This window comes from Monodon monoceros, unplaced genomic scaffold, assembly GCF_005190385.1.
Source record: "Monodon monoceros isolate NGI ecotype Baffin Bay Population unplaced genomic scaffold, NGI_Narwhal_1 Super_Scaffold_18, whole genome shotgun sequence".
Classification (NCBI taxonomy): Eukaryota; Metazoa; Chordata; class Mammalia; order Artiodactyla; family Monodontidae; genus Monodon; species Monodon monoceros.
Window position 1 is genome coordinate 131,812,672 of NW_021703774.1, and position 22,536 is coordinate 131,835,207.

General features: G+C 34.7%; 1 protein-coding gene across 6 annotated transcripts in view; it reads left to right on the forward strand.

Annotated features, from left to right (window-relative positions):
- The window catches only part of OMA1 (OMA1 zinc metallopeptidase), an 85,252-nt gene that overhangs the window by 18,912 nt on the left and 43,804 nt on the right, over positions 1–22,536 (forward strand). For all 6 annotated transcript variants that reach the window (XM_029229786.1, XM_029229783.1, XM_029229788.1 and 3 more), the window contains 5 exons: positions 1,906–2,134; positions 5,157–5,330; positions 5,430–5,537; positions 8,305–8,433; positions 12,163–12,237. In XM_029229786.1, coding sequence (XP_029085619.1) covers positions 1,906–2,134; positions 5,157–5,330; positions 5,430–5,537; positions 8,305–8,433; positions 12,163–12,237 — 715 coding nt within the window. The remainder of the gene's footprint in view (positions 1–1,905; positions 2,135–5,156; positions 5,331–5,429; positions 5,538–8,304; positions 8,434–12,162; positions 12,238–22,536) is intronic.

A 22,536-nucleotide genomic window follows, 5' to 3' on the forward strand; every position in this document is an offset into this window, starting at 1 on the left:
ACTCCCCCTCATAATTCTGTTTTCTCTTATTTGCTCCATGAAGATTGAAGAAAGGTAAAGTTAAGTATTGTCTCCTTATAAACTTTTCTTATGTTTGATAACTATGAAGTGCCTTCTAGCCTTCTTACTTCCATACTAACCAACCCAGTTTTCTTTTTATCAAAAATCAAGGACCTGTACTCTGTAATTTATTGCGTTCTTTATGACTAGGCTTTGGCACTCAGAAAATATTCAGCTAATTTAGTTCTCAATTTAAGTAACGACTATCAAAGAAAGCCAGAGCTAGACAATAGTTAAAGAAGTAAAAACAGACTTTATTCAGAACTTCTGCAGTAGGAGAAAACTTCTTCTGCATAGAACCAGAGTCAGCTCTGAATACACCATGGGCTATGTGGGCAGGGCGGGGGTTGGTAGATGGAAAACTATAGAGAGGAAACATCAGGAGCAAGGGGGGATTCCACCCAAACTGACCTACTAGATTTATTGCTGAAGGCAGGTGAGGGTGATCAGATATCACCTGGGGGATGATGAATGGTAAGGACAGATTGGGTATTGTGATCCGATATGGAGGATGAGGGATTCTGAGTTAATTGACCTAGCAGGATTCTTGCTAAAATTGGACAATGCAGAGATGAACACAGTAGTCCAAAAGACAAGGCCTGTTTGAAAAAGAGTTCAGGGGAGTCTGAGTAGAGTTCGGGGTAGGAGAGAATCTTTGTCACAACTCAGCCCAAGTTCTTGGGCCAATAACTCTTTTTCATCCTTTTAAATTATTTATTTATTTTTAACCTTTTGTTGATATTACTATTGTAAATCACCTAAAATTTTATTTTAGGATATGTTTTCATACATTTTAAATGATAATGTCATAAACTTTTAAATTGGAAATAAGTATACTTCATAGTTTGATCTGAATCTTTTTAGGTTGAAACACTTTAAAGGCATTTTAGGTGTGTCACTTAACAAGATTAAGATAACTCAAAGAAGTTATTTTATAAAATAACTTTTGTCAGGAGAATGATGTATATATTTTAAATTCTTGTTGTAATTTCACAGATGAACTCATAGGGGAAAAGTTCTGTTCCAGCGCTGAAAACATTACTGGTTGTCAAAATGTCCATGAACCCTAATAAGCAGCAGAGGGTCTATTGTTGCCTGGTAGCATTGGACCTCCCCAGATGTTATCTATAAAATCTCTCATTTCCGCATTTACAGTGCTTATGCTCTTATTACCTCTCCTTTGTCATGTTCTTGAGGGGTTAGTAGAGTTTCTGCTACTGAGCAATATTTGTTTCTAAAATCAGTGCTCAGATAGTTTCCCTTGTACCTTACTGAAGTACTGGCACATTGTCTCAGATGTCTGACAAGCAGTGGGGGCAGTGGTGGTTAAAGGTATAGATTTGTTGTACCATAACGCCTTCAGATGTTTATCTGGGCAATTCATCCCTATTATATTGCCTCCCTTGCCTCATTTTCCTCTTATTAACTCTACAACCTTGTATAAATTGTTTAACTTCTCTCAAGTCTCAATTTTCTCTTCTGTAACAGGATTATTATGAAGATTAAATGAGGTGATATACGTATAGCATTAGAAGAGTACCTTGAATGTGCTGAACAGTCAATAAATGTTAATGGTAGTTATAGTAAAACAGCTTCTCATTTAGCGTTTACCTTTAAAATAACTGAAGAAAATTCAAATGAGCATTAGAATTTTTAACTATAGCTCCATATAATTGATTACATTTTCATCATTTAGCTAAGAATTTTTAAAAATTGAAAAAACCATCTATACAGAAAAATATAAAAATTCGAGTATTTGATGACAGAATTTTAGCATAAGCATTAAGTTTTGGTGATATGTACTGATTCTATTGTCAGAACTTTGAATTTTTCTTTTTGCTCCAGGGGCATAAGGAAATGGTGGCAGGCACTTCCTCCTAACAAGAAGGAACTATTTAAAGAAAGTGTAAGGAAGAATAAATGGAAGTTATTCCTTGGTTTGAGTAGTTTTGGATTGCTTTTTGTAGTATTTTATTTTACACACTTGGAAGTGAGTCCAGTCACAGGAAGGAGCAAGCTTCTATTACTGGGGAAAGAACATTTCAGACTTTTATCAGAACTGGAATATGAAGCAGTAAGTAGAAAGAATTGTTTTCAACTACATTGCTTGATGTAATACTCAAAGGAGGAAAGTTTCTTAAATATGAAAGATGCACTAGTTTTTAATTTAATCTCTGATAGCAAATTAGCATTTTTTCCAAAAGGCCTCAGACCTTTCATGCTTAGTATTCCTACTGCCTACATTGCCTTTCCTTGTATCACCCAGCTAACTCCTGTTCATCACATGTCACCTTAAATGTCACTTTCTCAGGAAAGCCTTCCTTGATTATCCTGACTGGGTTAGGCAGGGTGGCTACGTTAGGCTCTAGGGGGTATCCTTCATACAGACTGCGTTATGAATTAGTCATTTGTAGCTATTCTTTGTGCTTGGCTATATTGGGGCTAGGTCTCCTACTTTTCTCTTTGCATACTGTCCTTTTCTTTTAAAACACTTATCGTGAGGGTAACACCATAATTATTTGCATAATTATTTATCTGTTGATCTGTCTCCCTTTCTAGACTCCCTTTCCAGGGGGTCAGAGACCCTATCTATTCTGTTTATCATTTCATCTTAAGTACTGGCACAGTGTACAAAGTAGTGCTTAGTATATATTTTTTGAATAAATAGATCTGTAATTTGAATTTTTGTACCTTGAAAATAAAGTAGAATAAGATATTCTCTCCCCCCCCCCGCACATCAATTTTGGCTATTTATTATATTTTTTGAATGCAAAATAAAGTTGGAATTCAGAAGTCTTAACCTCCTTGGAAAGTATAGTCACTCAAGTAGTTAAACACTTTATACCACTAGTGAGTTCCTTGAGGACGGATCATCTTTCTATCTCTCATGCCTGGCACATAAACAGTATAGACAAACCTCATCTTATTGTTCTTTGCTTTATTACACTTTGCAGATGTTGCATTTTTAAAAATTGGAGGGTTGTGGCAACCCTGTGTCAAGCAAGTCTATCGGTGCCATTTTTCCAACAGCATTTGCTTACTTCGTATCTCTATGTCACTTTTCGGTAATTCTTGCAATATTTCAAGGCTTTTCATTATTATTATATTTATTAGGCAAAAAAGATTATGACTTGCTCAAGGCTTAGATGATGGTTAGCATTTTTTAGCTATAAGGTGTTCTTTAAGGTATGTACATTGTTTTTTTTTTGTTTTTTTTTTTTTCTTGCGGTATGCGGGCCTCTCACTGTTGTGGCCTCTCCCGTTGTGGAGAACAGGCTCCGGACGCGCAGGCTTAGCGGCCATGGCTCACGGGCCTAGCCGCTCCGCGGCATGTGGGATCTTCCCTGACCGGGGCACGAACCCGCGTCCCCTGCATTAGCAGGCTGGCTCTCAACCACTGCACCACCAGGGAAGCCCCTGTACATTGTTTTTTTTTAGACATAATGCTGTTGCACACAATATGCACTGGGAAACCAAAAATTCATGTGACTCACTTTACTAAGATATTCACTTTGTGGTGAATATCTCATTAAAGATATCGAGGGCTTCCCTGGTGGCGCAGTGGTTCAGAGTCCACCTGCTGATGCAGGGGACACGGGTTCGTGCCCTGGTCTGGGAAGATCCCACGTGCCGCGGAGCGGCTGGGCCCGTGCGTCATGGCCGCTGAGCCTGCGCGTCCGGAGCCTGTGCTCCGCAACGGGAGAGGACACAACAGTGAGAGGCCCGCGTACCGCAAAAAAAAAAAAAAAAAAGATATCGAGAACTGGAATTGAACCCACAGTGTCTCTGAGGTGTGCCTGTATATGCTCAATTAATATTTGTGGAATTTATAACCTCACTTGACAGCTTTGTCATGGTTAGATTTTTATTTCAATTGAGCTTCTGAGTTTGTTAATGGAAAGTTACCATAAAAAAGGAAATAACAATGGTTTTTCACTAAAAAGATTGTTCTTAATAAAGATAAGACCAATCTCTTCTATACAGTTTATACAGAGATTTGAGATGTTTCTTAGAATAGTCTAGTTAGAAGCAAGTTTGAGGAAAGTGGTCTGTTAAGATTGAAAAAGGCCTAGTGTTAAATTAGTGTTATCTTCTACCATTTATATCACTAAGAAGCTTTAAAAAATTATATACATGTACATATATTTTTTTCTTATTTTTTAGCCTACAAATGTAATACCTGCTTGTTATGAAAATTCAAACACATGCTCTTATGGGATTATTATAAAGTACTGTAATTACATATAATTTTGTTTGTTGTATCTACTTCAGTGTTTTTCTTTGTTTCAGACAGTTTACACTGGTGACTTGTACTTTTAAAAAATGCTATATAAAGACTTTCAAATTCATATTCTATAAAATCATGTTTTTAATGCATCTCAAGGAGGAAGGTTACGGACTTCTTGATTCATATATGAAAGAATTTATACATTTTATGGAAATTTAATATTTTAAGAACATCCTCACTTTTCGAAGTACACTTGAAAGAGTCTCATGAATATAGCTTCAGAAAAAGTGTCTTCGTATGGTGGTTAGTCTTAATTAGCATAATATAGAGAAAATCGTATGCCCATTAGTTCTAAAAGTTTAGTAATTTCAACCTATCTGGCTAAAGCACTTTAAAATTAATGAAGTGTCCTTTTTTGGCGGAAGTTTAACTTTCTTAATAAGTATAGGGTGTTTTTCTATTCAGTATGTTATGAAAGTAATTTTCTTTTGTATTTTACTTTCTTATATGAAATCTTTCTGTTCTCTAGGCAATGTTTTGTTTTCTAAAATATTTAGGAATTTAGAAATAATATTTAAGCATTTTTTTTGTTCATAGACTAATAGAAAAGATGAGTGAATTTTTATTTCAACCAATTTATATGAAAAATCTTAGTTATTAGAATTTATTCTCTTTGTGAGAAACCAGATTGCCCTTGCATAAATAATTCAAATTTGAAATTTTTTGAGTATTTAATATGTGCATATTTTTACATATTTAAAAATTAAAGTGTTCAACAGTAAGTGCCATATAGCACTCCTTAAAGCAATATAAACATTTTGTAGAGCTAACACTCTCTTAGAGACTACTTTTCTTTTTAATCTTTCAGTGGATGGAAGAATTTAAAAATGATATGCTAACTGAGAAAGACACCCGATACATGGCTGTTAAAGAAGTGGTTCATCATTTAATTGAATGCAATAAAGATATTCCAGGGATCTCTGAGATCAATTGGATAATTCACGTGGTTGATTCCCCAGATATAAATGCCTTTGTGCTTCCAGTAAGTAAATGTTACCCAGCCTAATTTTTAATTGTTAAATTTAACGTCCTTGTTTTTTATGTTGTTCTAATTCCTTACCTTATTTTCATTATGGTGCAGAACGGACAAGTGTTTATCTTCACTGGGCTTTTAAATAGTGTGACTGATATTCATCAGCTGTCCTTCCTTCTGGGCCACGAAATAGCACATGCAGTACTTGAACATGCCGTAAGTACCTAAAATGAATGTTCAGTTGTTGAAACACTCCTTTGAAATTAGCAAGTTAAATCTCTTAGAGAACTGAATCTTTTCAGTTATTTTTTGTGATGGAATTTTAGTTTTTAATAATTGACTTATTCTGTTACCTGAGAAAGTATGATTGGCTAATTTTGAGAATTTTTATCATCTTTAGTGTTTGATACTGAATAATTAGTGTTTCTGTTAAATACTATTTTTATCATCTGTCTTTTTTGCTAAGAAGTGATTATTCTCAACCTGTAATTATTTCAAATTAGATTTTAAACTTTCCATAATTATTAACATACTTAGAATCTAGTCAGCAAATCAACTGTAGGAAAGTGATATTACTATTCAAGTGGTAAATGTTTTCTTACTTTTTTATTCATTCTCAGAGGATAGCTTAGAGCATCTTTGAAAATGTCTAGAATGATATGCCATGTATAATTAAGGCAGAGTAATAATAATGATACCTTTCCATTTTACAGTTTACTGAGTTTTTTAATACCTTCTCATTCATAATTTTAATACTATCCTCATGAGGTAAGTATTTAATATCCCTATATTACAGGGGTCCTCAAACCCCGGGCCGTCGACTGGTACTGGGCTGCACAGCAGGAGGTGAGCGGCAGGCGGGTGAGCGAGGCTTCATCTGCCGCTGCCCATCGCTCGCATTACCCCCTGAACCATCCCCCAACCCTGTCCGTGGAAAATTGTTTTTCATGAAACCGGTCCCTGGTGCCAAAAAGGTTGGGGACTGCTGCTATATTATATACGAGGTCTCTAATGTTTAAAAAGACCCTAAATAACATGACTAACGTGACAAACTGGCGGAATTGGAACTTTAATCAAGGTTTTCTGTTTGCAAGTCTGGCACTGCTTCCTTTTCCCACAGTTACCCGGCTGTTGGCAGCACTTTTCTCATAGATCATAGAATTCAGGTAGATTTATATACCCTTGTGAATATACATCTGTTTGACTTGGTGTGAATCTAGAAAAATAATATATTTGTTTACTCATAGTTTTATTTTTATTCGTTAGAAATTGTGCATGGCTCATTTGTTTGTATGATTAGCGAGAGGTGTATTTTTTAATTGAAAACACAAAGGTAAATAGTGGAAGGATTGTGAATATATCAGAAATGCAAGTGGAAATGATAATGTTATTAATCCCTCTAAATGTCATCTCAAATTCTGTCTTTTCCTTAGAGTATCAGTAAGATGAGGTGGGCCAAAGTTGTGCTATTCTAGAGCGCAAATAGTAATTATCTCCTTTATTTCTTCTGAGTTACAGGAAAATAGAAAACAATTTCTTCCTTAAACGGATACATACAAGAATAAATCTAAGCAGTTGAAATACGTTATATCGTTCTAGAAATGGCTTTATAACTGCAAAATCAATCAATTTTGGCCATTTTTAGTTTTTAAAAGGTGTTCATTTCAGCACATTAATTTTTCTGGCATTTGGGTCAGTGCCTTGTTCAGCATAATGTTGTCATCTCTGTCGGTGCAAGAGCAATAATTAGACGAGACATAAAAAGCAAATGGTCTTAAAAATAGGAAATAGTTATTAATATTTCTTTGTTAGAGGTCTTAGACACTGTCAATACTATGTTTTCTCTTTTAGGAGTCTCCATTTTATGTTGTTTTCATCATTTCACAAATACAAATTTAAAAAAATTTTTAGTTTTCTAAGATTATGTAATAACAATTATATTCTTTAATAATTAATTACAAGGGTTTTCTCTTGTATAATGACTTCATCATTTAGTGCTAAAATAATTCCATAATTGTTTTTCATGAGTCTTATAATGAAGCAAAGAATGCTTTGTGAAGGCAGATTATATTCAGAAGTATTCTAGGTGATTATTTTTAGTTGTTAGCCATGTTTCATACATTCAAGTAATGATTCCTATATTATCAGTATCAGCACTACAATAAAATTTATTCAGCAACTTTAGTGAGGAACAACGAACAGTCCAGTGCATTAAACTTATATTTAGATATTACTACTCCAAACAACTATTTTAAGTAAAACATTTTTTGGTTACTGCTATAAGTAAATACAAAAAAATCATATAACTAAATTTCCTGGTGGGAAATACCAGGCTGATAAAGTTGCAGACTTGCATGACTCTTCACATATTAGGTCATGAAGTCAAAAGACTTTTATTTAAAAAATAAATTTCTAATATTTTCCTGAATTGACCTTGTTTTAACTGCTTCATATGTTAGGTCTAGTGTTTGGTCTCTGTCTAAAAGTATAAGCATAATAAACATATTTATTTGATTTTTTAAAAAGATTTAGTGACTGTATTAGAAACTATAACTTCCTGGGTTTGATTCCTTGTTCTTTTACTAATTGCTTTTTGAATTTGGGCAACTCTTTTAATCTCTCTTCATCTTAGTTTATCTATAAAATAGAGAACAATTGTACCTATTTTACAAGATTATTATGCTTGTTAATATAAGACACTGTAGGTTAATGAACCTGTCATTGTATCTGAATGGTGGTAGTGGCTCAAGTAGATATTAGTTGAATGAATAAATGAATGCATAAGTATGTACACAAGAGATGGGAAAAACAGACTGGGAAAGGATAAAGCACACAGAAGAAAACGAATTTGCAGTCTTACGTGGCGAAGTTCAGTTAAACACATGTAATTATTTAATGTTGTTACACACGATGAACTAGAAAATGTTAGCATGTACTATCTGAACTTATTAAGTGTAATTTTCATTATTTTGATTTTTCTCAGGCAGAAAAGGCTAGCTTGGTTCATTTCCTGGATTTCCTAGGTCTGATTTTTCTCACAATGATTTGGGCCATTTGTCCTCGAGATAGTTTGGCACTTTTGGGCCAGTGGATTCAGTCTAAATTGCAGGAGGTAAGTCTGAAACAATAAGTTGAATTTGCAATGGCCTGTGGTGAGGACATTTTACTGTAAAGGAAAAAGTACCAGAAATGTTTTCATACCTTATCATGAGTCTTACCACGAAAAACGGGTGCTAATTTTTAGCGTCTTACGTCTTCTTATTTTTAGGGGATATTCTTTTTTTATTTTTTATTTATTGTTTCTGGCTGCATTGGGTCTTCGTTGCTGTGCACAGGCTTTTCTCTGGTTGCGGCAAGTGGAGGCTACCCTTCATTGCGGTGCATGGGCTTCTCATTGTGGTGGCTTCTCTTGTAGTGGTGGACTACGGGCTCTAGGCGCGCAGGCTTCAGTAGTTGTGGCTCGCGGGCTCTAGAGTGCAGTCTCAGTAGTTGTGGCGCACGGGCTTAGCTGCTCCGCGGCACGTGGGATCTTCCCGGACCAGGGCTTGAACCCGTGTCCCCTGCATTGGCAGGCAGATTGTTAACCACTGCGCCACCAGGGAAGCCCTTAGGGGATATTCTTAATAGTGAGCATTCAAATTAGAAAATATTACATCTCTTATATGATGGAGATAGATGGATTAGAAGGGCTTGGCAACTTTTGGCTAGGTTTTTTTTTTTTTTTTTGCATAGTTATTGTTCTTACAGAGAGAAACCCAGTCACAACCCTTTCTTTCCTTCTGTTGCTTTACCTTCGGACGTTCCCCTTTTGTCTCCTAGTAACAGTGGTGTACTCACTGGACGACTCTCCCTTCCCCCAAATATTTGCATTTTAATGGGGAACTCTTAAAACCTGTAAACTTTTATGGGCGCAGGGTTGGCAGAAGCTGCTTGACTACCTTCATCTCCTCACTCCCAGTTAAATTAATGTTGCCTGGAAAATACTGAAAGGACAGTCTTAATAGGTGTTTGTTAACTTTTGTTTTTAGTACTTATGCGTAATGATAGTCATCTGATAAACTTTTTTGAGTCCTCCATCTTGTTCAAAACAGTACACTACTGAAAGGAGGTCTTGCAATCTTAATATTTGCTTTGTTTAACTATGATTAGCTATTTTATTTTATGTCTTTCATCAGATATTTCTTCTTGTCCTGGGAGGTTTGGTTATTTAGGAACAATCTGTTATTTGTTTATTCAGTGATTTGTGGAGCACCCATCAGAGTGCCATCTGGGTGCTGTTTAAATCCAATGTGTAAAATTCTTTGAGACAAATTGCTTTAGAAATTGAATAACTAAGTCTTTTATTCAGTGTTAGCATATAATTTGGTTTCATTTATATTGAAATAAAGGTTCTTAAACGGAAAGAGAAAGAATGGTTATTGCTTAGATTATAGAATCTCATATTTTGAATTTTATTTTTATCATTGATGTGCTGGGAAGTCAGAGAAGGTAATGTAGTTTTCCCCCCATTTATCAATAAATAGCTTTTTCTGTAATGGAATCAGGAGATGAAGTCATAAGAAAGATAACTGGAAGCTGTTTCTCCCTTGAAATACTTGATGATCCTATTTGAGTATAATTCTTTAATAATTAAACTGAAAACGAAGTAAGGATTACTTCTGTTTGAACTCTTTTTCCCTAAATCAGGACCCCCTCCCAGCAATTTTGGTGACAAGGAAATATTTCTTTCTCTGGAAGCTTGCTCATTGTGATTGGAGAGCAGAGGGGAATGCTGATAGTGAAGTTCTTGAGGGGGAATTGCTGACATTTTTTTGTCAGAGAAAGGAAGAGAGGAAGGAAGAAGTAGGGGGCCCTCACTTAACTGTCTGGGTACAATGTAGCAGCCCTCATAGAGCGCTACCAGGTAGGGTTTTGAGAGCTATTAATAATGATTATAGTAGCTAACATTTATTGAGTACTTACTGTATTGTAGGCACTAGGATAAACACTGTAGATTAATTTTGTACGGGGGTTAAGAATACAGGCTCTGATCAGATGGATCTGTGTTTGAATTTAATCTCTATTAGACCTAAATTTTGTAGAACTTCAGCAGGTTACTTCACTTATTATAGGTTTCAGTTTCTTTATCTGTAAGTTTGGATAATAGTAGTGGCTAACTCAAACATTATTGCGGGTTTAATTACACATTTAAAGCAGCATTTCTCAATATAGGCACTATTGACATTTTGAATTGACAAAGAATTGACAAGATAATTCTTTGTTGTGGGGAATTGTCCTCTGCATTGCAGAATGTTCAGTGGCTCCTACACGTCTAGATGCCTCTACACATCTGGCCTCTACCCACTAGATGCCAGTAGCACTCCCCCCTCTCTTCCCAGCCCCAGTTGTGACAATCAAAAATATCTCCAGACATTTCCAAATGTCCCTGAGGGACAATATCACGTCCAGTTGAGAACCACTGATTGAAAGCATTTAGCACAGTACCTGGTACCAAGTAAGGACTCAACAAATGGGAGTTATTATTATTATTATTATTATTTGCTCATTTTATTCTCTCTGCAACTCTAGGAGTTTGGTACTGTTACTGCTCCATTTTACATATGATGCTGTTGGGCTTAGAGGCGTTAAAAAATTAGCCCAGAACTAATAGTTAATACACATCAGCATTTGGGCTTGAACACGTTTCTTTCCTTTTAAAGCCAATGTTTTTAATTGGTTATACTACCGGCAGATTTGTTGGGACACCTGCAGACTGCTTATGGAAAGTGCAGACACTATATAATATAGTTCAGCAACCTACAACAGACATGATCGAGAAGGAAGCAAGTCATATCTAGTGGTCATATACAATGGATTAGATTGATTTTACTATTTCTAGCCATTACTGACATGCAGCTACCTCTGAAAAATTGCTTCCCCAATTAATAGCTCTTCTCTCAAAAATCCTGCCTATTGATCCATCTTCTACAAAGTTTTAGTACTTACTGAAAACTAGTATTTAACTGGAAAGCATTCACATAAATACAAGTAATTAGGAAAATTACAGTTATAATATCTATTTGTATTCTTTTATTGAAGTTGGAAGAAAAGTTCATTTTCCTAACTAATCGATACTTAGAAAACAAAGAGGAAATTAAGATAGTATGTCAAAGAAAGAACATTCTGCTATATGGTTAATTTTCTAACTGAAATAAATCCTCTAGTAGTGTCACTGGCTATTATATAGCTATAGTTTTTCAATTTTCTTTTAAAACTGCAAGATCACAATGTTCCTTGGTCATATTAAAAATCCTGCATCAATAAGCTTTCTTAGGGAATCCTCTACATAGTAAGTAGAGATTATAATTGGAAAAATGCAAGTCCACTGTATGATACTGTGGACTCTCCAAAAGTTTGCAGGCATGGTTTTTTCCTATTCTTTCCATGTTTTAAAAATATTAATCTCTGGGCTTCCCTGGTGGCGTGGTGGTTGAGAGTCTGCCTGCCGATGCAGGGGACACGGGTTTGTGCCCCAGTCCGGGAAGATCCCACGTGCCGCGGAGCGGCTGGGCCCGTGAGCCATGGCCGCTGAGCCTGCGCGTCCGGAGCCTGTGCTCCGCAACGGGAGAGACCACGATGGTGAGAGGCCTGCGTACTGCAAAAAAAAAAAAAAATTAATCTCTGATGGAGGAAATAAAGGCTGCACTTTGTTTTATACCATGGTGTTCTTTAAATGTTAATCATGGAGAGCATAAAAGCTATATCCTAGGTACTTCATGAAATTAATTTTTAAAATCTCATTTTTTGCTCCTTTTGTTATGAAATAGCCTTAATGGAACTTTTCTTTTTTATTTCTTCTTAGTTTATGTTTGATAGACCATATAGTAGAACACTGGAGGCTGAAGCTGACAAAATTGGACTACAACTTGCTGCAAAGGTAAAATATTTAGTAGTTGAGAATACACAGTGTCCTTCACATAGTAAAAGATAAATGTGTATCATCTTAATGAGGTTTGGCGTGGGCATAGAATGAAAGTTGGGCTATATATAATTTTTCATTAATACCTTTTTAAGTCTGTGCCGTCTTTGCTATCTTTATTTTATTCCTTTCCCTTAGTTTGCTGATCTAAGGAGGCTTTTTGAGTAAGTAAGATGATGTGTAGCTGTTTTTCCCCACTTGGAGAAAGGTTTACCTTACTGTAGCTGTATTCCTGGCTAAGCAACCTGAATTTTCACCATTTAAATAAACGGTAGAAGAGCAGGCTTATTACTCTGTATCTTTCAGATTATTTTTGTTGCAGCAGATGGCTTATTTTTGCTAGCCACAGAGAGCAGCTCTGGGCCTTTACTCTGGTTTACGTTGGCTTTGTTCGTATCTACCTAACAGGGCACTTCATGCCTGGCTGCTGTTTTTAATCACCTGTGATAACTGCGTATTATTAGTAGGATTTAACATTAAAAGTAAAACTGTATTTTTAAAAATGAATGAAAACAGTGCCACTTCACATATTAAATTCAAATTGTATTTGATTCTTTGTTGAGTTTTCAGTAGTTATTAAAAGTCCTAACTATTGAAAATTACTATTATCTGAATTTCTCATTATGAGTTTTATGGATTTAATTTCATAAATCAAGATATTACTCATTCACAAAAGCAGTGTTCTTTGAATGTTACATAAGTAGAATTAAGTGAATTATCAGACTGCATAGATTAAGAGGTTCCCAAATGATGGGCCACAGATTGGCTCTATCAAGAATTTCCTAATTTTAATGTACTACAGTCTGTGAAATTTTCCCTCTAGGTAAGTGCATTCTGTGTTCTGATTAAGAAATCTTTGCTTATTTCAGTAAATTGTTCCTGTTTTATTTCCAAGAAGTTTTATTGTTTTGTTAAATATAAGGAGGAGGTCAAGATAATTTTTTTCTCATGTGGATATCTAATAGACTCAGCACTATTTATTGAAGAGTTTATCTTTTCTCCACTATACTTCAGTGTCTCTTTGTCATTAATGTGGGAGGCTATATGTAAGTCTGTTTCTGGACTCCCTGTTGTATTCCATTGGCCTGTTATTTATCTTTGAGCCAATACCACATTGTCATTGTAGCTGTGTTACAAGTCTCGATATCTGATATCTTGATATCTTGATTTCTGTCCTCCAATGTTGTTCTGCAATACTGACTTGGCTATTCTTGGTCCTTTGCTTTTTCATATAAATTTCAGAATCAGCTTGTTAAATCACATACCTGTACAAAAACACGCCTGGGATTTTGATGGGAATTGTGTGCATCAAACATAGATCAATATGGGGACAGCTGACTAGTGTCAACAGTATTGAGTCTTCCAATCCAGGGATGGTATATTTGTCCATTTATTTAGATGTTCTTTAATTTCTTTCAGTGATGCTTTGAAATTTTTTGGTGTGTGTAGGACTTATACATCTTTTGTTAGATTTATTGCTTAGTGTTTGACATTTTTGATGTTATAAGCAATGTCACTGAAAAAACATATTTGCCTATATAGAGAAATACAGTTTGTTTTTATCATTGGCTTTGTATCCAGCAACCTTGCTAAATAAATTCACTTAATTCTAATAGTGTGTAGATTCTTTTAGATTTTTACATATACATAGTTATGTTGTCTGGGAATAATAACAGCTTTATTGCTTCCTTTCCATTCTGTATACTTCCTTTTTTTTTTTTTTTACCTAATTGCAATGGCCAGAAACTTCAGCACAGTGTTGATGGTGGACACCTTTGTTTCTTCATGATCTTAGTGGAAAAGCATTCAGTATTTCACCATTAATTCTGATGTTTGTTGTAAGCTTTTTTTAAACCTGACTTTTGTCAGATAAGAGTTTCCCATCTATTTCTAATATGCTAAGAGATTTTTTAAAATTATGAATATTAAGTTTTTCAAATGGTTTTTCTGCACTTATTGATGATTTTATAGTTCTTCTCCTTTAATCTGTTAATGTGGCAAATTACAATAATTTTTTTTGTTTAAAAAATGACAATTTTTTATTTTTGAAATAAACCAGTTTTGTCAATTATATTAACCTTTTAGTGTATTGCTGGAGTTGGTCTGCTCATGTTTAGCTTAGAATGTTTCTGTGTTCATAGGAGGTAGTGGCTTGGAATTTTCTTGTAATATCTTGTCAGGTTTTGGTATCAACATTATGCTGATCTCATAAAATGCGTTGGGTAGTGTTCCTTCTTCTTTGTAAGAGTTTGTGTAAGAATAGTGATATTTATTTTTTCAATGTTTGGATAAAGCCATATGGGCCTACACATTTCTTTGTGGAAGGGTATTTAATTATGGATTCAGTAGATGTGGAACTACTCTTTAATAGATGTAAAACTACTATTCAGATTTTTATATCAGTTTTCATAAGTTTTGTTTTTCTAGGAACTTAGGTTTTGTTTAAACTTTCAGTATTATTGGTATAAAGTTGTTTTGATATACTCTTCTTATATCTTTAATGTCTCAAGGATTCCTGCATTCTACAGATATATTTTTTAAATGTCCCCTTTGTTCCTAGTATTGGTGATATATGCTTTGTCTCTTTGCTAGATTTTATTACGTTCATTAATCTTTTCAAAAAGATGTTTTGGCTTTGCTTATTTTCTCTATTCTATATTTGTTTTCTGTTGTTTCAGTTACTGTTGTTATCTTTATTATTTCCTTCTGCTTTGAGCTTTATCTGCTGTTCTTCCTAACTTCTTTAGATAGATACTTATGTCATTGATTTGTCATTTTCTTTTCTAATGTATACATTTATGCCTAGCCGTTTTCTTTTCAGAATATCTCATCATATTGCAAGTGTTGATATGTTTTTGTTTTCTTCAGTTTAAAATATATTCTTGCTTTCATTGTAATTTCTTCTTTGACCCATGGGTCGTTTAGAAGTATATTCCTTAGTTTCTAAACATTTGTTGGTTTCCTTAGTTTCTAAACATTCCTTGATTTCTAAACATTTACCTTTTGTTTTTGATGTCTAGCTTAATTACAGTCTGATGGGAGAATATACTGAATGGTGAATTCTTTAAAATTTGTTCAGTTTTGCTTTTTGGCTCAGCATGTTACCTAGTTTGTTAAAATGGTATGCACTTGAAAGTGGATTCTGCCGTTGTGGGTGCAGTGTTCTGCGTATGTCCATTTTGTCAAGTTTGTTAAATCTGTTGTTTCAGATCATCTATATCCTTGCTGAATTTTTTTCTCTGCGTTTTTTTTTTTCTAGTTACCAAGAGAGGTTAGTCTCTCGTGATTCTGAATTTTTCTGTTTTTCCTTTTAGTCCTATTAATTTTTACTTTTTATATTTTAATACTATTTTTAGCATACTCATATAGGATTGTTAGAGTTTACTGGTAGCTTGATCCTTTTATCAATATGTAATCCCTCTTTGTCTCTAGTAATGCTTCTTGCCTGAAGTTCTCTTTTTCCTTTATTAGTATTGTCATGACAGCTTTCTTTTGGTTAGTGCTTGCCTGTCATATCTTACTCCATTCTTTTATTTTCAAGTTTTCTGTGTTCTTATGTGTGTGTCTCTTATAAGTAACACATAGTTGTTTTCTCGTCCGTGCTGTATTTTGGATGTTTTTAGTCTGTTTATATTTTTAATTTGTATTTCTTAATGACTAATGCTGTGGAGGATATGTTTATGTGTGTACTGGCCATTCATGTACCTCCTTTTGTTAACTGTCTTTTTAGATATTTTACTCAGTTTTAAATTGAGTTGTCTTCTTATTCTTACACTGTAAGAGTTCTTTATACATATGCTGGATATAAGTCCTTTGTCAAATATTTGTGCAAATATTTTCTCTTATTCTGTGACTTGCTTTATTTTTTTTATTTTTTTTTTGCTTTATTTTTTTAGTGTGTTTTGAACAATAAAAGTTTAAAATTTTTATGAAATCTAATTTTTCTACTTTGTGTTTAATTTACTCTTTCTCTAGTTTTATAATGTAGGTGCTTAGATCATTGGTTTTAGACTTTCTTCTTATTTAGAATAGCATTTAAAGCTCTAAATTTCCCACTCTGCATTGTTTTAGCTAGACACAGATTTTGATATGTTGTATTTTTATTTTCAGTTACACAGATTTTGATATGTTGTATTTTTATTTTCAGTTAAGTCAGAATATTTTCTAAAATTTCCATTGTGATTTCTTCTTTCATCCATGTGTTGTTTGGAAGTGAGTCATTTAATATCCAGGTATTTGGAGTTTGTCTAAACGTTTATTTCTAATTAATTATTTCATGGTCAGAGAATATACTCTGTGAGAATTTAATTTTTTCAACTCTGTTGGGACTTGTTTTATGGTGTATCATTTGGTCTATTTTGGTGACTGTTCCATCACTTGAAAAAATGTGTATTCAGTATTTGCTGAGTGTATACTCTATAAATATCAATTAAGTTAAGGTAGTTTATAGAGTCATTAAATCTTCTATATCTTCTGATTTTTTGTCTACTTGCTGTTGAGTAAGGAGTTTTGAAATCTTTAACCGTGACTGTGGATTTGTCTATTTTTTCTTTCAGTTCTGTTAGTTTCTGCTTCCTGAATTTTGAAGCTCTCTATTAGGTGCATACACATGTGGGATTATTTTATCCTCTTATTGAACTGGTTGATTATTGTGAAGTATTTTTTTATTTGTCTCTAGCAATACTCTGAAGTATTTTTTGTTTGGCATTAATTTTTTTAAATTTATTTTTTATTGAAGTATAGTTGAATTACAATGTTGTGTTAATTACTGCCGTACAGCAGTGACTCAGTTATACATATATATGCATTCTTTTCCATATTCTTTTTTTTTTATTAATTTATTTGGTTGTGCTGGCTCTTAGTTGTGACCTGCAGGCTCCTTATTTGCGGCACATGGGCTACTTAGTTGTGGCATGCATGTGGTATCTACTTCCCTCACCAGAGATCGAACCCAGGCCCCCTGCATTGGCAACGTGCAGTCTTAACCACTGCACCACCAGGGAAGTCCCTTATTTTTCATGTTCTTTTCCATTATGGTTTATCACAGGATATTGAATATAGTTCCCTGTGCTACGCAGTAGGACCCTGTTGTTTATCCATTCTGTACATACCAATTTGCATCTGCTAATCCCAAACTCACAATCCCTCTCCCGCCTCCCTCCCCCTTGGCAACCACTAGTCTAATCTCTATGTCCCTTTTTCTGTTTCTGTTTCATAGATAGGTTTGTGTCGCATTTTAGATTCCACACGTAAGTGAAATCATATGGTATTTGTCTTTCTGTTTCTAACTTACTTCACTTAGTATGATAACCTCTAGTTGCATTCATGTTGCTGCAAATGGCATTATTTCATTCTTTTTTATGGCTGAGTACTATTCCATTGTATATATGTACCACATCTTCTTTATTCAGTCATCTGTCAATGGACATTTAGGTTGTTTCCATGTCTTGGCTATTGTGAATAGTGCTGCTATGAACATAGGGGTGCATGTATGTTTTTGAATTATAGTTTTGTCTAGATATATGCCCCAATCGAAAAATGCTCAGAAGACCTAAAGAGACATTTCTCCAAAGAAGACATACAGATGGCCAATAGGCACATGAAAAGATGCTCAACATTGCTAATTATTAGAGAAATACAAATCAAAACTAGAGTGAGGTACCACCTCACGCTGGTCAGAATGGCCATTGTTAAAAAGTCTACAAATAATAAATGCTGGAGAGGGTGTGGAGAAAAAGGAACCCTCCTTACACTGTTGGTGGGAATGTAAGTTGGTGCAGCCAGTGTGGAAAACAGTATTGAGGTTCCTCAGAAAACTAAAAATAGAATTACCATGTGATTCAGCAATCCTACTCCTGGGCATATATCCTGGAATTAATTTTGTTTGACATTATTTTGCTTGACATTAATATAGACCCTCCAGCTTTCTTAGGTGTTATTGTTCACTTGGAATATCTTTTTCTGCCCATTTGTTTTCAAACTCTTTCAGTTTTTGTATTTAAAATGCATCTCTTACAGATGGCATAAACTAGGTTCTTGCGTTTTTATTGTTTGACAATCTATGCCTTTAGTTTGAAGTGTATAGTCAATTTATATTTAATGTAATTATTGATATGCTTGTATTTAGGTCTGCCATACTGCTATTTCTTTTGTCTATTTTTTTGGTTGCTCTGTTCCTCCTTTTATTCCTTCTTTGAGTTAATCATACTTTTTAGTATTCCATTCATTGGCTTTTTAGATATAACACTTCGCATTATTTTTAATGGTTCCTTGTGGGATTACAATATGCATCTTTAACCTTTTGAAATCTACTTCAGGTTTTGTTTTGTTTTTTTATACAGCAGGTTCTTATTAGTCATCAATTTTATACACATCAGTGAATACATGTCAATCCCAATTGCCCAATTCATCACACCACCCGACCCCCTGCGGCTTTCCCCCCCTTGGTGTCCATACATTTGTTCTCTACATCTGTGTCTCAATTTCTGCCCTGCAAACCGGTTCATCTGTACCATTTTTCTGGTTCCATATATATGTGTTAATATACGATATTTGTTTTTCTCTTTCTGACTTACTTCACTCTGTATAACAGTCTCTAGATCCATCCACGTCTCAACAAATGACCCAATTTTGTTTCTTTTTATGGCTGAGTAATATTCCATTGTATATATGTACCACATCTTCTTTATGCATTCTTCTGTCGATGGGCATTTAGGTTGCTTCCATGACCTGGCTATTGTAAATAGTGCTGTAGTGAACATTGGGGTGCATGTGTCTTTTTGAATGTGGTTTCTCTGGGTATATGCCCAGTAGTGGGAAAGCTGGATCATATGGTAATTCTATTTTTAGTTTTTTAAGGAACCTGCATACCATTCTCCATAGTGGCTGTATCAGTTTACATTCCCACCAACAGTGCAAGCGGTTTCCCTTTTCTCCACATCCTTTCCAGCATTTGTTTGTAGATTTTCTGATGAAGCCCATTCTAACTGCTGTGAGGTTATACCTCATTGTAGTTTTGATTTGCATTTCTCTAATAATTAGTGATATTGAGCAGCTTTTCATGTGATTATTGGCCATCTGTATGTCTTCTTTGGAGAAATGTCTATTTAGGTCTTCTGCCCATTTTTGTATTGGGTTGTTCGTTCTTTTAATATTGAGCTGCATGAGCTGTTTATATATTTTGGAGATTAATCCTTTGTCCGTTGATTCGTTGGCAAATATTTTCTCCCATTCTGAGGGTTGTCTTTTCATCTTGTTTATGGTTTCCTTTGCTGTGCAAAAGCTTTGAAGTTTCATTAGGTCCCATTCATTTATTTTTATTTCTATTACTCTAGGAGGTGGATCAAAAAAGATCTTGCTGTAATTTATGTCAGAGTGTTCTTCCTTTGTTTTCCTCTAAGAGTTTTATAGTGCCCAGTCTTACATTTAGGTCCCTAATCCATTTTGAGTTTATTTCTGTGTATGGTGTTAGGGAGTGTTCTAATTTCATTCCTTTACATGTAGCTGTCCAGTTTTCCCAGCACCACTTATTGAAGAGACTTTCTTTTCTCCATTGTATATCCTTGCCTCCTTTGTCATAGATTAGTTGACCATAGGTGCGTGGGTTTACCTCTGGGCTTTCTATCTTGTTCCATTGATCTGTGTTTCTGTTTTTGTGCCAGTACCATATTGTCTTGATTCCTGTAGCTTTGTATTATAGTCTGAAGTCAGGGAGTCTGATTCCTTCAGCTCCACTTTTTTCCCTCAAGAATGCTTGGGCTATTTGGGGTCTTTTGTGTCTCCATACAAATTTTAAGATTTTCTTTTTCTAGTTCCATAAAAAAATGCCATTGGTAATTTGATAGGGATTGCATTGAATCTGTAGAATGCTTTGGGTAGTATAGTCATTTTCACAATATTGATTCTTCCAGTCCAAGAACATGGTATATCTCTCCATCTGTTGATATCATCTTTAATTTCTTTCATCAGTGTCTTATAGTTTTCTGCATACAGGTCTTTTGTCTCCCTAGGTAGGTTTATTCCTAGGTATTTTATTCTTTTTGTTGCAATGGTAAATGGGAGTGTTTCCTTAATTTCTGTTTCACATTTTTCATCATTAGTGTATAGGAATGCCAGAGATTTCTGTGCATTAATTTTGTATCCTGCAACTTTACCAAATTCATTGATTAGCTCTAGTAGTTTTCTGGTGGCATTTTTAGGATTCTCTGTGTATAGTATCGTGTCATCTGCAAACAGTGACCGTTTCACTTCTTCTTTTCCAATTTGTATTCCTTTTATTTCTTTTTCTTCTCTGATTGCTGAGACTAAGACTTCCAAAACTATGTTGAATAATAGCAGTGAGAGTGGACATCCATGTCTTGCTCCTGATCTTAGATGAAATGCTTTCAGTCTTTCACCGTTGAGAATGATGTTTGCTGTGGGTTTGTCATATATGGCCTTTATTATGTTGAGGTAGGTTCTCTCTATGCCCACTTTCTGGAGAGTTTTTATCATAAATGGGTGTTGAATTTTGTCAAAAGCTTTTTCTGAATCTATTGAGATGATCGTATGGTTTTTATTCTTCAGTTGTTAATATGGTGTATCACATTGATTGATTTGTGTATATTGAAGAATCCTTGCATCCCTGGGATAAATCCCACTTGATCATGGTATGTGATCCTTTAAATGTGTTGTTGGATTCTGCTTGCTAGTATTTTGTTGAGGAGTTTTGCATCTATACTCATCAGTGATATTGGCCTGTAATTTTCCTTTTTTGTAGTATCTTTGTCTTGTTTCAGTATCAGGGTGATTGTGCCCTCATAGAATGGGTTTGGGAGTGTTCCTTCCTCTGTAATTTTTTGGAAGAGTTGTAGAAGGATGGGTGTTAGTTCTTTTGTAAATGTTTGATAGAATTCACCTGTGAAGCCATCTGGTCCTGGACTTTTGTTTGTGGGAAGATTTTTAATCACAGTTTCAATTTCATTACTTGTGATTGGTCTGTTCATATTTTCTATTTCTTCCTGGTTCAGTCTTGGAAGGTTATACCTTTCTAAGAATTTGTCAGTTTCTTCCAGTTTGTCCATTTTATTGGCATAGAGTTGCTTGTAGTAGTCTCTTAGGATGCTTTGTATTTCTGCGGTGTCTGTTGTTAAGTTCTCCTTTTTCATTTCTAATTTTATTGATTTGAGTCCTCTCCCTCTTTTTCTTGATGAGCCTGGCTAATGGTTTATCAATTTTATTTATCTTCTCAAGGAACCAGCTTTTAGTTTTATTGATCTTTGCCACTGTTTTCTTTGTTTCTATTTCATTTATTTCTGCTTTGATCTTTATGATTTCTTTCCTTCTGCTAACTTTGGGTTTTGTTTGTTCTTCTTTCTCTAGTTCCTTTAGGTGTAAGGTTAGATTGTTTACTTGAGATTTTTCTTGTTTCTTGAGGTAGGCTTGTATAGCTGTAAACTTCCCTCTTAGAGCTGCTTTTCCTGCATCCCATAGGTTTTGGATCATCGTGTTTTCATTGTCATCTGTCTCTAGGTATTTTTTGATTTCCTCCTTGATTTCCTCAGTGATCTCTTGGTTATTTAGTAACATATTGTTTAGCCTCCATGTGTTTGTGTTTTTTACATTTTTTCCCCTGTAATTGATTTCTAATCTCATAGCATTGTGGTTAGAAAAGATGCTTGATATGATTTCAATTTTGTTAAATTTACTGAGGCTTGATTTGTGACCCAAGATGTAATCTATCCTGGAGAATGTCTGTGCACACTTGAGAAGAAAGTGTAATCTGCTGTTTTTGGATGGAATGTCCTATAAATATCAATTAAATCTATCTGGTCTATTGTGTCATTTAAAGCTACTGTTTCCGTATTTATTTTCACTTTGGATGATCTGTCCATTGGTGTAAGTGAGGTGTTAACGTCCCCCACTCTTATTGTGTTACTGTCGATTTCCTCTTTTATAGCTGTTAGCATTTGCCTTATGTATTGAGGTGCTCCTATGTTGGGTGCATATATATTTATAATTGTTATATCTTCTTCTTGGATTGAACCCTTGATCATTATGTAGTGTCCTTCCTTGTCTCTTGTAACATTCTTTATTTTAAAGTCTATTTTATCTGATATGAATATTGCTACTCCTGCTTTCTTTTGATTTCCATTTGCATGGAATATCTTTTTCCATCCCCTCATTTTCAGTCTGTATGTGTCCCTGGGTCTGAAGTGGGTCTCTTGTACACAGCATATATAGCGGTCTTGTTTTTGTATCCATTCAGCGAGCCTGTGT